Source organism: Podarcis filfolensis (assembly GCF_964270895.1).
Source record: "Podarcis filfolensis genome assembly, chromosome: 17".
Lineage (NCBI taxonomy): Eukaryota > Metazoa > Chordata > Lepidosauria > Squamata > Lacertidae > Podarcis > Podarcis filfolensis.
Genome location: NC_139621.1, coordinates 25878054 through 25893889, shown reverse-complemented (window position 1 = coordinate 25893889; position 15836 = coordinate 25878054). Strand labels below are relative to the sequence as shown.

Below are 15836 nucleotides of genomic sequence, written 5' to 3'. Positions count from 1 at the left end.
GTTGATATTAATTAATTAATTAATTATTACAGTGGTACCTCAGTTTAAGAACAGTCCGGTTTAAGAACAATTTGGTTTACAAACTCTACAAAACCGGAAATAGTGTCTTGGTTTGAGAACTTTACCTTGGTCTAAGAACAGAAGCTGAATGATGGAAGGGCACCGGCTGCGGGAAGCCTCATTAGGGAAAGCGCACCTCGGTTTAAGAACGGTTTCGGTTTAAGAACGGACTTCCGGAAAGGATTAAGTTTGTAAACTGAGGTACCACTGTATTAAAATTTATATACCGCCCTATACTTGGAGGTCTCAGGGCAGTTTACAAAACAGATCAGAATATATAAAATAAAAATAAAAACAATAACCCAATAATATCCCCCCCCAAAGAGCCACATTTTAAAAGGGTATAGGATATTGATCAAGTCAACCAAAGGCCTGGTTAGAAAGGAATGTATTTGCCTGGCACCTAAAGGTGTATAATGAAGGCACCAGGCGAACTTCCCTGGGGAGAGCATTCCACAGACGGGGAGCCACTGCAGAGAAGGCCTGTTCTCATGTTGCCACCCTCCGAACCTCTTGAGGAAGAGGCACATGAAGAAGGGCCTCAGAAGACAATCTCAGGGTCTGGGTAGGTTCATATGGAAAGAGGTGGTCCTTGAGCTATTGTGGCCCTGAGCCGTTTAAGGCTTTATAGGTCAAAACCAGCACTTTGAATTGGGCCTGGAAACTAATTGGTAGCCAGTGCAGTTGGACCAGAATCGGTGTAATATGCTCAAACCGTCTTGCTCCGGTGGGCCACTGAATTCTGCACCAGCTGAAGTTTCCAAACCATCTTCAGAGGCAGCCCTACGTATAACGCATTGCAGTAATTATTAATCCTTAGCTTTTTGTGGGAATGAGCCCATCCAGGCCTGTTATCTGGATAGAAGAAGGCTTGTGTCATTATGTCTGCCTTGCTTCTCTGCTCCTTGGCTCTAGGAGCATATGGTGCTGGTATGAGAACTAACATTATCTTGTATACCTGCATTGCTGTTACACTTGAGTGTGATTCATTGGGAGGCTGAAAATGCCCCAAATGTTTGTTGTTCAGTGCATTGCTAGGTAATTACCAGTCCTAATTCACAGTGCTTTATTTTTATAGATGCCACAAGTGCTTTACCTTCTGATGTGTGCGCCACTTGCCATGCTAATGCCACATGCCAGCAGCGAGATGGCAAAAACGTCTGCACCTGTAATTATGGATTTGTGGGCAATGGGAGGACTTACTGTCAAGGTAGGTGGACATTTGCAAGCTGGTGTGTGATTTCTTGCAACTTCACAAAGGCATATGTTGAATAACAATTGAACTGTTATAATTTAGGATTTGTTATAATAACGCAAAGGCCTCCAGGGGTGAATGGTGTGACATACTGCTGCTCATGCAGAACTGCTCAGATATACTCCAGATATTAATAATATGCCTTTACTGAACAAACTGAACCTCATGAATCGTAGCTTGCAACTTTCAGTTTGCTCCGCTTCTTCTCTGTGAAAGTTTGTTCCCTTAAAGAGATAGACACACCTACTAGAACATAAACCTATACAGTCATACCTCGGGTTACAGACGCTTCGGGTTGTGTGATTTGGGTTGCGCATCGCGTCGAACCTGGAGGTACCGGAACAGGTTACTTCCGGGTTTCAGCTCTTGCACATGTGCAGAAGCGCCAAATCGCGAACCGCCTGTGTGCAGACACGTGGGTCGCAGGTTGCCAATGCTGTGGGTTGCGAACATGCCTCCCGCACGGATCATGTTCGCAACCCGAGTGTCCACTGTATAGATATAGGATGTTAGAGTGTGGCAAGGCAGGTTTTGTGAGATGGGATGCTTGCCCCACCAGCACTACCCTGGCATGCTAGGTTGTCTTCACAGATAGGCACAGATTTACTATAAGATAAACAAGCTATAGCTTAGGGCCCCATTCTCTTGGGGCCCTCCAAAAAATTTAAAGGAAAAAAACCTCGATGTACATTTCCAAAATATAAGATAAGAAACAAATAAAAAAAACCTACATACAGTTAGAGCTTAATAATTATTTCACCATATACTTCTTCTTAATTGTATTTCAGTTCAACAATTGCTTTGATAAAATACCTATTTTGTTATGTGCAAATGGCTTTCGATACCTATTAGGTCCATAAATTAGGTCCATATAGCATACATTCAACACAAAAAACAGCGACAGTTTGTTGTTGACAAAGGACAGCTGGACATATTAAGGGCCCCATTACCTTCAGTAGCTTAGGGCCTCATCAAACCTAAATCTGGCCCTGCAGATAGGACCCCCACAGGGGCTCACAGTAAATTGGGTGAATTATCTGATCAATGGGTTGCATACATCTAAGTTCTACTTAGAATAGACCCACTGAGACCAATGGACTTTGGTTAGTAATGTTCATTAATTTCACTGGGTCTATGCTGAGTACGGCTGAAATAGTCTTCTTCCCAAGACTACCCTGAGCCGTCGATGTGGTGTGGGTGTGTGTGACAAAAAAAATTCCGCACCGGGTACCCCCTGACCTTGCTACGCCTCTGATGGAATCAATTCTCTTTTAACAAATTCTCTTTTTAATGATGTATAGGTGGTACTTAACCCCAGTAAAACTAGCAAAGATTTAGCAAAGTGATAATCTTTGCTGGAAATGTAAAGAAAAAGAAGGCACCTTTTTTCATATGTGGTGGACCTGCCCCAAGGTGAAAGACTTCTGGGAGAAGATTTATAATGAATTGGAAAAAATGTTGAGATATACATTTATTAAGAAACCAGAGGCCTTTCTTCTTGGGATAACAGGTCTGGAATTGCCCAAGAAAGATGTTAAATTATTTTTGTATGCCACGACGGCTGCTCGAATTTTACTAGCTAAGAACTGGAAAATTCAAGAATTACCAACTGTGGAAGATTGGCAGATGAAGATGATGGATTTTTCGGAGCTAGCTGACCTGACTGGAAGAATCCACGACCAGAAAGAAGAGGAATACCAAGAAGATTGGAAGAAATTTAAAGACTATTTGAATAAATATTCTAATATAAAAAAATAGAAATCACTTGAAAGTACCAAATAGGCCTAGGATTAAAATAGGATTTACTAAATAAATGGGGTTTAGAAAGTAAGAAAAGTGAATAAGCTAGATAATAACTGGAAATATTTTGGTTTAAGAATGATATTGGAAAGCTGTTACATACAGACACAAGGAAATTCAGAAGGGAGGGAATGGAGGAAGTCAACCAATATGTAAATAAGTATGGGCTTTTAAAGGATTAAGTTCGCTCTTATTGTTTATCTCTTTTATGGTGGTGGATAAGATGCTTATTGTACTGTTTTCTTTTTTGATGCACTTCCCCCCCCCTTCCTTTTTGTGTTATCTGTTCTGTTATGTAGTATAATTGTGGAAAACTTAATAATTAAAAAAAACAAAAACAAATTCTCTTTTTAAATGGTAGAAAATAATTAGAGAATAATGCTGATATTTAATGGTTTGCTTTAACCTCTGCAAAAAAAAATTAATGTTTTGTCAGACAAAAACGAATGTGATATTGGGGCAAGCAAGATTTGTGGAGAGCATGCTTCATGCCACAATACACAAGGAAGCTTTTATTGCATTTGTCTAGAAGGCTTCCAGGCTTCCAGTAAAAACAAGATATTCATTCCCAATGATGGCACAAAATGTATAGGTAAGTACAGCAGCAACAAGTCATAAGGAATTTTTACTGTTTTCCTTTATGTTCTTTTTAGAACACACACACACACACACACACACACACACACAGTTTTAGTTTTCATCTAAAGCTGTTTCCCTCTTTAATGTATGTCCTTTCCACTACTTGAGCATGTCTAAATTGACACTTTTCATTTTCAAAATTGCTGGGAGCTGTAATTGAGGAAGATCAAACCCATATTTCCACATAGTTATGTAGGAGAGGGGGAATTTTCTGCTATATATTTTTGGCAGAAAGTATTTCATTTTTAGAAATGCATTGTTTCATAAAATTAATAAGATACAGGAATGACTATCATGCTGATTAAGCTGACAACTAAAATATATACCAGTCAAATCTAAAATAAAAGTTGTAGTTATTATTATTTTTAACTGATTTAGAGAAGCCTTCATTCCCCCACCTCCAAAACCTAATTAATGTTCAGGGAAGGGAATATCTGAGTCTGCAATAGATTTACAAGTTTCCCCGTAAAAATAATTTCCAGGTAAAGCTTTGAATTTGTTGCAATATATACATCTAAATCACATCAAATGTGCTATGTTAGTGTTTTTTCACGAGACAAATGGGAAACTGTTCAGATCCATGCTTTCTAAGGCACAGGATAACTGGAAGTGTGGACAAACCTTCTGTTTTCCCCACTTGCTTTCCCTGGGAAAACCAGCTCTTTCGTGCTAAATCGGAGCAAACGTCAATCTACAGGAAATCCAGTTGATGTTTGCTCCGGTCCAGCAGTAAAGATCAGATTTCTACAGGAGAAAGTGGCAGGACCAAGCGGGAGTCTGCATGAGCCCTTATGGACTCTGGAGGCCCCAATTCAAGGCTGGCATTCTCGTGCTGCTGGTCTGACAGATCACCCCAGCCCCTCTTCATCATAGTCCAAGTCCAGGCTTACTGTTCTACGTATTTTGCACCTGTTTTCTCCCACAGCTGATAAGATAGCTTTTGTGTTTTGTACTCTGATATCTGAGGTCTTGTGTATGCAAGCGCATGGTTGTTACTTTCCATGTGGGAAAATTGCTTCAGTGCTGCAATATGTACGTGTGCAGATATCAGAGACTAACTTCTTGAAGGGCACATAGCAAATCAGTGGCAGGGGTAGAACCGGGGCGGAGGAAGGGGGTACGGTGGGGGCAGATCGTCCCGGGTGTCGCCACTGAGCGGGGTGACAAAATGCCGGGTGGCACTCAGCGCACCTGAGCCACACGTCTCTCCTGGGAGTGATGCGGTGGCTTGGGTGCCCGCAGGCTCCACGCTGCCCCAAACGGTCTGCCCTCCCTCTCCCCCTCAGCTGTAGGATGGCTGAGTGGGAGGAGGCAGGCAGACTCGGAGCTGGCCCTGCTCCTCGGGTGGCTGGCCCCCCCCCACGCACGCCGCCCCATGTGCCCAATCGGCTTGCTCCGCCACTGACAGGTGTAGAACTTGAGTCCAAGATTTCCTGATCTAAGTCCAGCTGACGCCTTTCCTCAGATCTCTTTACTGGCTTTCCATCCCCTTCCATGCCCAGTGTTAACTGTTTGCCCTTACCTTTGAAACTTTGGCGTGAGCTTGCCCCAGTCTTATCTATTGACATGTCTCTGATCTGTTGATATTTCCAATTTCAGCGACCTAAAAGTCCCCTGCTCTCTTAAATAGCCCTGCCCTTTCCCCCTTGCACCCCCTTCTCCAAATACTTGCTTACTGCCATCCTCCTCTTTTTCTCATTTATTTATTTATTTGGTTTTCCAGATTAACATTTTACAGTCACATATCCAACATACAACATAAAAGCAAGATTCCAAGGAATCTCCTGGACTTCCCTCCTCCCCTTTGTGGGTCCTATTGTTAATCATTTCCTCCTGCATCTTTTATGATAATCCAAAATCTTTCACATCTCCATTATGGCCAAAATTCACCATTAAACTACAAGTGTTATTCTAAACCTACTGACGATTTTAGCTGTTTACAATGGTTTTTATGATAAATTATAAATTCCCCCCATTCCTTATTAAGATTTTGGTCTTCCTGATTTCTGATTCTTCCGGTCATTTTAGCCATTTCGGCATAATCCATCAACTTAATCTGTCATTCTTCTCTGGGTGGGATTTTCCCCTCATTTCTTCCAACAAGTCTTTGGCTTAATTCCATAGTCCTCTTATCATTTGAAACTAAGGGCAGGATTCCCCTAATGAGACACAAGTATTTCTGCTTGGGCAGTGGGGCTTCTCCCCCCTGAACCTCCAGAATTGGCTCTGGGGGCATCAGGAGCAGGGGTGGAGGAAGGGGGGTGCAGTGGGGACAGATCACCCTGGGTGTCTTCGCTGAGGTGGGTGACATTTCCCACGACTCCCAGCCTACCCTGAGCCGTCAGGGGAAGGGAGGGAGCTGCGCCGCTTTGCCGGCTGCATCCCCCCTTCCCCCTTCATTTTGACAGCTGGGGGAGGCTTGGGAGTCGCGGGCGGGTGGTGCACCGAATGTCTGCCATTGGCGGCTCGCTCCGCCCCTATGGGCACTCTGTGCACCTGAGCTGCTATCCCATGCCTGGGAGGGCACCCTCCGTGTCCCTCCCCCTTTGGGAGTGTGCCTGCCCTGGGCAGCATGGGCATATGCTCTGCCGCTGATCAGCAGAAACCCCACAGCAGCTGGAAGGGATGGGGGTTTGTTCGGTCGGGCAAATTGCAATGCTTGTGTTCACAGAACAGTCATAATATCACAACACTGGATTCCACCCTTAGTCCATATTCACACACCCCAGTTATACTTCCCTCTTCATTTCTCCCCTTTCTTTCCTTGTTTCCCTCACTGTTGAAAGCCCCCTGACCAGTCATTTTCATGTATGAAAATGGTCAGCCCCCTGACCAGTCATTTTCATGTATGTTATAGTTTAAAGCACTATGTGTGGTAGTTGCTCAGAGAAGGCCCACTGAAATGAATGAACATGGCTAAGTTAGGTCCATTAATTTCAGTGGGGCAACTTGGTGCTAGGTGAGCTCTACACAATAATTGTTGCTGCATGTTGGCTCTTGCCTACCAATGGGTTCAAAATATTTGAAGCAGTCTTCATAAAAAGACGGTCACAATTGTATTACATTTTCTAGATCTTGATGAATGTGGAATCTCAGGCATCTGTGGCCTTGGAGGACGATGTGTGAATACATTAGGAAGCTATGAGTGCTACTGTATTGAAGGATACCGAACAGAAAATGGAGTGGAACCATTTCATTCGCGTACAGCAAATACTTCGTGCAAAGGTGAACGCTTGTATTTTTAAAAGGAGTACAGTTTTAGGCCCCTTTAGGTATTGAAATACAAGGGAAAACATGTCTGTATGCTCTGCCCAATTGTGCAGTAAGTGGTAAACCCATCTTCCAGTATTCTAGCTGATGAGGCACCGGGAGGATTGACAAGCACTCAATTCCAAGGTTGAATCCCTAGTACAGTGGTACCTTGGTTCCTGAATGGCTTAGTTGTCGAACAAATCAGCTCCCAAACACTGCAAAGCTGAAAATTAAGTGTTCTGGTTTGCGAACATTTTCCCACAGTGTTTAGTGGGACTTACTCCCAGGTTCATAGGCATAAGATTGCAGCTTACATGATAAATAGGAATGCGGGTGGCATTGTGGTCTAAACCACTGAGCTTCTTGGGTTTGCCGATCGGAAGGTCGGCTGTTTGAATCCGCACAATGCGGTGAGCTCCTTTGCTCTGTCCCAGCACCTGCCAACCTAACAGTTTGAAAGCATACCAGTGCAAGTAGATAAATAGGTACCACTGCAGCGGGAAGGTAAATGGTGTTTCCGTGCACTCTGGTTTCCATCACAGTGTTCTGTTGCGCCAGATGCAGTTTAGTCATGCTGGCCACATGACCCGGAAAGCTGTCTGTGGACAAATGGCGGCTCCCTTGGCCTGAAAGCAAGATGAGCGCCGCAACCCCATAGTTGCCTTTGACTGGACTTAACCATCCAGGGGTCCTTTACCTTTACCTTACCTTGCATGATAAATCCCTTCCCTTAAGACAGAGCTATGCTGATGGTAAACCTTGGTATCATTTTGTTATCAGTTTTGACCAGCTCTTTAATAGTTACTACGTTACTGAAAATGCTTCATTTTACATTGCAAGTATTAGGCGATTGAATTATTACTCATAGTGAAAGTAAGATTCCATTTTTTTACTAACGTAAAAAGCAAAACACTGAATGGTAGAGGTGTGTTGTTTAAAGTATTTTATACCCCCACTTTTCCTCATATAACTCACAGTGTCTTACAAAAACAAAGCAGTAGTGCATAAAATGAATAAATGCAGCAATGCATTTATTTATTTCAGTAATTAATTTTTTCCGCTCTGTTTAGCTGAAAAGAGAGTGGCTTAAAAAAAAAAAAAATCGGTAGTAAGACAGCCCCTGCCCTCAGGCTTAAAAGACCTGAAATGCAAAGAATAAGAGATGGGGTGGGAGGAGAAAAAATATGTCCTTACGTACTAGTTTTTTACGTTAGAGATATTATAACGACCAGCTGCGATGAAAAATTTCAGGGAGCTTGATGGAATGGTTGCCACTAGGTGACAGCTGGGGAAGGCTGAAGGGTGGTTGGTCTCTCAGCAGAGGTGATAGCATAACTCTCCTTCTTTTCTTTCCCTCTGCCTTGTGGTCTGCAGTAAAACAGCTTAAAAACAACCATGTTATGCGCTGCTAACAAGAGAAAGAGGAGCAGAAAAGTCTGTTCCAGATACGACTCAGAAAAAATGTAGCTGCTTCTACACCCATAAAACAGCCCTCTGCTTTTTAATTTCTGTTTTCTGGAGCAGTTTGGTTTAAGACATTGTCGCTTGTGTGTTGTACGAGTGTCTGGGACCCTAAAAAGAGGAAGAACACGCAGAATTTAACTGCCAAGTTCTGTCACTTTTTTCTCTGCGAAAATGCCTAGCACGATAGTTATCTCATGGGAAAATATATAATCACAGTGACTTGTGTTTTCAGGGGGGAAGTGTAAAGAAATGAAAGTAATAACAGCAGCACTCCTGCAAGAGTCAGGAGCTTTTACCACTTTGCCATGTGGAGCTGGCATAATCTTCGGATGACTCATTTTAAATAAGATAGCAGCACCTCCTGAGAACTGTGCTTTGGCAGTCATTGTAATAATATAGTAGAAATAATCATTATAATAATGATCATAAAAAGGCAGAATACTTCAAGGAGGCTATATAATTGCTTGAGTGCAAGACTCGTTGTACCAGCACACAGGCTTTTGATGAGCCATGCTAGTAGGTGTGCCAGCACATTTCAAAAGGCGATGCTATGCAGGCATCGCAGTGGTATTATGGCAACATTGCAGGCAGGCGCGGAAATATTTTAGAACTGCGGTGAAAAACATCCAGTGCCTGTACCAGCTACAGTGGTACCTCGCAAGACGAATGCCTCGTAAGACGAAAAACTCACAAAATGAAAGAGTTTTTCGTTTTTTGAGTTGCTTCGCAAGACAAATTTCCCTATGGGCTTGCTTCGCAAGACGAAAACGTATTGCGAGTTTGTTTCCTATTTCTTAAAACCGTTAATACCCAGGGAATCCGTGCTTCGCAAGACGAAAAATTCACAAGACGAAAAAACTCGTAGAACGAATTAATTTCGTCTTGCGAGGTACCACTGTACCTAATTCAGCTGACTCAGGGCCATGTGAAGTATGGGATTTTAGAGAGATGATGGTCCCATGTGCTGCAGCATGGGCCTATAGGATCTGATAAAAGAGGCGATATTCCTGCCCTTCCACTAACACCGATCTGACCTAAATGCCACACCTAAAGTGCAAAAGTGTCAATCTTCTAGAGCAGTTAGTAGGCAGAGCTGGAGATTCACTAAATGGGCTTTGAAATCTCAATGTTTTCTTGTCTTTGTTTTCTGCAACATTTTTTTTTTATTAAAAAAAGAGGCTTCTGCTGGAGGGCAGCTTTGGGCAGAGAGCAGAGATGTGAATGGGGAGAGGTGCTTAGCTTCAGCTGCCATTGCTTTGCTACAGATTATCCTCATGTTCCTCTCATCTTTCAAATTAGGTGTTTTCCAGTGGTTTCAACCCATTGGGGAGAGAAAGCTGCTTGGCTTTGTGATTCTTAGCAGAAAAATTGATGGGAAATGGTTTCAGGACTCTTCGCCTCCGCTGCTTTTCCATTTTAAATTGACACATCACAAAGTTGCTCCCACCCCCCACCCCCCACCCAACCGCTCCAAAAAAAGTATGGCATCAAAACTATAAGCATTCTCATCAGTTCCTTAACTGGGTTTGCAGGAGGGCAAGGATCCCCTAAAATTTCTGGGTGCCAGTTCTCTCCATAATGTCTGAAATCAATAAATGTGGGGTTTGGTCAATGGATTTAGCAAGGCCTACAAGGGACGCGGGTGGCGCTGTGGTCTAAACCACTGAGCCTAGGGCTTGCCGATTGGAAGGTCGGTGGTTCGAATCCCCACAACGGGGTGAGATCCTGTTGCTCGGTCCCAGCTCTTGCCAACCTAGCAGTTCAAAAACATGTCAAAATGCAAGGAGATAAATAGGTACTGCTCCTGCAGGAAGGTAAACGGCGTTTTTGTGCACTGCTCTGGTTTCGCCAGAAGCAGCTTAGTCATGTTGGCCACATGACCCAGAAAAACTGTCTGCGGACAAACGTCGGCTCCCTCGGCCAGTAAAGCGAGATGAGCGTCGCAACCCCAGAGTTGTTCGTGACTGGACTTAACTGTCAGGGGTCCTTTACCTTTTTACAAAAGTCAAGCCAGTTTCCTCAGGAGACTGACTTGCGAGAGGTGCCATCAAAGAACAAAACAGGAGATGGCATAGTCGTTACCCATCGGGACATTCAGTGGCAGACAGGAAGTGAGGTGGAGTCCCTCCCCCAGCTGTGTGCCAGTTAGCAAAAGCCAATAGCAGAGCTGGGAGGGGAAGGTTGCCAGGGCTACAGGGGGTGTGATGTCACCACAGAAAAAAGTGTCCTTTTTGCATGAGGCTTGGGTTGTGTTTTAGCAAGGGTTTTGGGAAGAAGAAGGATGGAGAGAGATGCCATACAGGCTGAGGGATAGACATAGTGTGTGGTGGGGGAGACTCAGAGATGGTGTTTTGGGTGCTTTTGAACCCAATGCTGTGCTGCTGTCGGGAGCAAGCCCAACGCGAGTTGCGATGCTCAGAATCCTCTCTCTATCCAAGCTCAGGTGTCAATATGTGCAAATAAACCATATTTCATAAAGGCACTACGGTCTCCACCATGCCTCATTTTCCCCAAAGGAAACACAAACTTTGATTAAATGCCGAGATCCCTGGAATCTTTCACTGCTCAGCAGAGATTGGAGTGGCTGGCAACAGTAAAGACATATAAATGTAGCAAAATGTGTTTGTAAATTCATGATTTAAGCAGCTGGGGTTCATTTTTCTCACCAAAGAATCCTGGATACTGTATTTTGTTGAGCATGCTGGGAATTATAGCTTTGTGGCCTGAGCAGCAGTTCCCAATATTCTTTGGGGCGACGAATGTGCTTCAAATGTGTGATTAGTGGCAGCCATTGTTACTTTAAGAAATTGGGCCTTGCATGTTCTTTCTATGAGAAAAGAACACTTACAAATCATAGAGTGTCGTTACGAATCATAGAGTGTCTTTGCCTTATAGTGTCTTAACTTATTCCCCCCCCCTTTGTTGCAGTTGTGGACTGTGGGCTCCCGCCTTCTGTTCCAAATGCATATTCTGCAGTCAACAAAACAACTTATGGAAACAAAGTTGTTTATACTTGCCAGCCTGGTTATGTCATCGAAAGTGGAAATTCCACTGCAGTTTGCAGTTCCAGTGGACAATGGAAGGAAGCTGATTTTGTATGCAAAGGTAAAGAAAACAATTAAAAAGCTTTAATGATTGCAGCATTTATTTCAACAAAGGCTATTTGTTACATTAGTTGTAAGCATATCTTAAAAAATTAGGCATGCTTAAATCGCAAGGAAATCAAAGTTTTTATAATTAAAGTCAATGGGACTTAAGTATGTAGTTAAATGGCTTGGTTCTCTTGATTTCATTAGGTCAGAGTGCTACTTCACAAAATACTCAGCAGCAAATATTTTACTGATAAATAAATATTAATGGGGAAACCGTTATCTTAATAATGCTGTCATCTTTCTCTTTCTTTCCCATTAGAAATTGATTGTGGAAAACCACGGTGGTTTCCAAATAATACAGATATTATCTGGGATAACAGAACAACTTTAGGAAGCACAATATACTATAAATGTAGGGAAGGATTTCAGTTTTTTGGAGAGCATAATTTTTCACAATGCACAACATCTCAGAAGTGGGGAAACATCACTTTTGAATGCAAAGGTAAAAATATCATCTGTAATCTACATTAAAAACGCTCATTATTTATGAATGAACACCCCAATAATAACTATCCTTTGTGAAGAAGAAAAAATGTTTTCCTGAAAATCCCAAGGTTCTTACCTCTTCTTAATAATGGCAAAATGATTTTTAGGTATCTTGACAAGTACTAGAGGTTCAGGTTCAGACTAGTTGAGAAGTTAAACAGCATCCCTGGAAAAAGCTCCACCTCTCATCTGCTCAGATGGCTGATTCTTGGTTTATATTTTCTATTTGGTTATGGAAATTGGAGAACACGGTATACGAGGCACGATGGTCATATGCCCTGTATTGAGATATTTTTTATGCCTGATGTTTTACAATATTTTTATACATGCTGTAGCTGGGGAAACCCAGGCAGATGGGCGGGGTATGAATAATACAATTATTAATATTATTATTATTAAATATTCATATTCCCAGTTCTATCCCATTGCTGCTTGATAAGAGGTTTATTATTTTGTAGTCAGGTTTCTACCGTATTGGGGACACAGGTGGCGCTGTGGGTTAAACCACTAAGCTTCCTGGGCTTGCCGATCAGAAGGTCGGCGGTTCGAATCCCCGCGACGGGGTGAGCTCCTGCTGCTCTGTCCCAGCTCCTGCCAACCTAGCAGTTTGAAAGCATGCAGTGCTTATATTTGGGCCAATATGGTAGATAAAAAAGGTAAAGGGACCCCATTAGGTCCAGTCGCGGACGACTCTGGGGTTGTGGCACTCATCTCACTTTCAGGCTAAGGGAGCTGGGGTTTGTCTACAGACAGCTTTCCGGGTGATGTGGCCAGCATGACTAGACTTCTTCTGGCGCAACAGAACACCGTGATGGAAACCAGAGCGCACAGAAACACAGTTTACCTTCCTGCCACAGCGGTACCTATTTATTTACTTGGACTGTGTGCTTTCAAACTGCTAGGTTGGCAGGAGCAGGGGCCGAGCAACGGCAGCTCACACCATCACGGGGATTCGAACCGCCGACCTTCCGATTGGCAAGCCCAAGAGGCTCAGTGGTTTAGACTGGGATGACAAAAAGTCTAGACTGCTGCAGTTGCATTTCTGAATTAAAACAGCTTCTGATCCCATTTAGAAATAAAATGTGGTGAACCTCCTGCCATACATCACTCCAACATGATATGGAATGGGATATCAAAGCCAGGAAGCCTTGTGGAATACAGATGTGTCAAGGGCTTCTACAACACGAGCATGAAAAAACATTCATTCTGTACCAAAAATGGATCGTGGGAAATCTTGGATCTAAGATGTGAAAGTAAGTGCATGATGATAATCCTAGCACAGACGTTGTGGGCAAGTTCTAACTAAGGGACACTGGAGTTATTATTGCTCTTGTGGCGAAGTGAGGGCACTATCCCTTTGGCAGGCGTCTACGGGTTAAGAACCAGAGGAGGTTGTTTGTTGGAATCTCCCTGGCTGAGGAGAAAGGGTTAAAGTGCTCCAGGTGAGAGTTGGAAGATGAGTTATTGACTGGTGAGAGCAGCTGATAATTTTGATAGTGGATGTTGGAAAGGGTAATGGACCTTATTTGTGAGTGCACACGTTGCAATTGTTTTGGAATTCTTCTTCCTCTTTTCCATAGTGTTACCCTCTCTGCGTGTGGCGCTGTGGGTTAAACCACAGAGCCTAGGACTTGCTGATCAGAAGGTTGGTGGTTCAAATCCCCGCGATGGGGTGAGCTCCCATTGCTCGGTCCCTGCTCCTGCCAATCTAGCAGTTTGAAAGCACGTTTCCGTGCACTGCTCTGGTTCGCCAGAAGCAGCTTTGTCATGCTGGCCACATGACCCAGAAGCTGTCTGCGGACAAACGCCGGCTCCCTCGGCCAATAAGGCGAGATGAGTGCCGCAACCCCAGAGTCGGTCACGACTGGACCTAATGGTCAGGGGTCCCTTTACCTTTACTTTACCCTCTCTGCAGGGGCCAGGGCTATAGCTAAGTGACAAAGCTCAGGCTAAATTCATTTCTTCAGGTAAGGCTGGGAAAGACCTTTATCTGAAATCTTGGAGAACTGCGGCCAGTCCATGCAGGCAATACAGAGCTATATGGACTATCAGTCTAACTTGGCTTAACCATCTTCCCGTGTTCCTAACTTTTATCCATTCTGCTGTTGGTGCAGATTTGGGGATGGTATTGAATGGCCTAATTGTGATTGCAACTGGAGAATTGATGGTGGAGGGGGAAGATGATCCAGTTAAGGGGAACAAGGGCCATAAATCTAATGCAGGAATGAGGTACCCGTTGCTCCTCTGATGTTGCTGAATTCTAGCCTCCATCACCCTCAGCCAACATGATCAGTTGTTAGGGATCAGGGGAGTTACAGTTCAATAATTTCCAGAGGACTGCAGGTTCACCAATATCTGATTTCATAACCTACTTGCATGCGAGAAAGGTCCAATCTAGATAGCTGAAGGAACTACTGAAATTGGGTATCAAACTGGTTCACTGATGAAGATTTGGGAGTTTCCAAAGGATTTTCCTTGTGTAAGATGGACTTCTGTGGGTTTCTCTTTTTTAATTATTCTTTAGTGTGTGTGATTGGCATTCTATCGCGCCCTGCTGCTGCTTTCATATGTTTACGTGGAGGAAAGATCAAGAGAACAATCGCCCCTCCTTGATTCACGAAATCCCATGTTGATTCTATGCTGCTTTACCTTCTCAAATTTTGATGTTTAACTGAACTTTGTTGTTTAGTTGTTTAGTTGTGTCCGACTCTTTGTGACCCCATGGACCAGAGCATGCCAGGCACTCCTGTCTTCCACTTCCTCCCGCAGTTTGGTCAAACTCATGCCGGTAGCTTTGAGAACACTGTCCAACCATCTTGTCCTCTGTCGTCCCCTTCTCCTTGTACCCTCCATCTTTCCCAACATCAGGCTCTTTTCCAGGGAGTCTTCTCTTCTCATGAACTACCCTCTCTCATACTGTAGAACTTTCAGAGAGGACTCTTTAAGTTTTTGGAGCTCTGTGTTTAACAGAACAACAGTGGCATCCAGTGGATTTCTTTGTTAACAACATGCATGTGACAAATATAGTAATGATGATTGATCAAAACTGGGTTCAGCAAATAGGCAAGATGTAATATGAAGCGTTAGCAGAAGCCGTAACAGGTCTCATTCTAGAGCAATGATATGGCAGTTCCCTGTATTGTTGATGGAACAAGGTAAGTGATGATGGCAAAGAATGTCTGCCCTTTCCCTGTCAGGTTGCAAAGTTTGTATGATGAAAAAGCTGGATTTAGATTGCAGTTGACCACTACTAGATCCTGCAATTGAAACAGCGACAAGAAGAAACTGGCTTTTACATGCCATTCAACAATGGGAAATGTTTTCGTTTGTTATTTTTGCAGAAGTTAAAGATTTTGTTGGTATTGCACTAAATAACTCTTGTTTGACGTGGAGGAGGCTTAATGGAAATACAGCCGTCAACGAGACTTACCAAGTGCGTGAGATATTTTAAATCTTTTTTTGTACTAGAAAGATAACAGGTTCTTAGCTTTCTAGCGGGGGACAGGCAGGTTTCTGTGAGTACGGGAGGATGTATAAACATTTTAATAAAATATTGCGAAAAAAACATCTGCAAATGTTTTTTTAAAGGATGTGATTTGATTGCTCACCATTTCTTCTAGATGCCATAACATCTAGACACAAAGTAAAGCAGAAACAAAGAACTTCTGAACTGCCTGGAGACATTTACAACTTGATAAATATATAACTGCTTCTTGATTGGCCAGAAG

General features: G+C 43.2%; 1 protein-coding gene and 1 long non-coding RNA gene across 2 annotated transcripts in view; one reads left to right on the top strand and one right to left on the bottom strand.

Annotated features, from left to right (window-relative positions):
* Positions 1-15836, bottom strand: part of LOC310753141 — a 249930-nt gene that overhangs the window by 58114 nt on the left and 175980 nt on the right. The window lies entirely within an intron of this gene.
* Positions 1-15836, top strand: part of SUSD1 (sushi domain containing 1) — a gene marked incomplete at its 5' end in the record, with an annotated part of 37341 nt that overhangs the window by 2007 nt on the left and 19498 nt on the right. Inside the window, 7 exons of the mRNA XM_083593178.1 lie at positions 1139-1270; positions 3552-3707; positions 6827-6979; positions 11399-11575; positions 11882-12064; positions 13182-13361; positions 15450-15541. Of these exons, the coding sequence (XP_083449304.1) occupies positions 1139-1270; positions 3552-3707; positions 6827-6979; positions 11399-11575; positions 11882-12064; positions 13182-13361; positions 15450-15541 (1073 nt within the window). The remainder of the gene's footprint in view (positions 1-1138; positions 1271-3551; positions 3708-6826; positions 6980-11398; positions 11576-11881; positions 12065-13181; positions 13362-15449; positions 15542-15836) is intronic.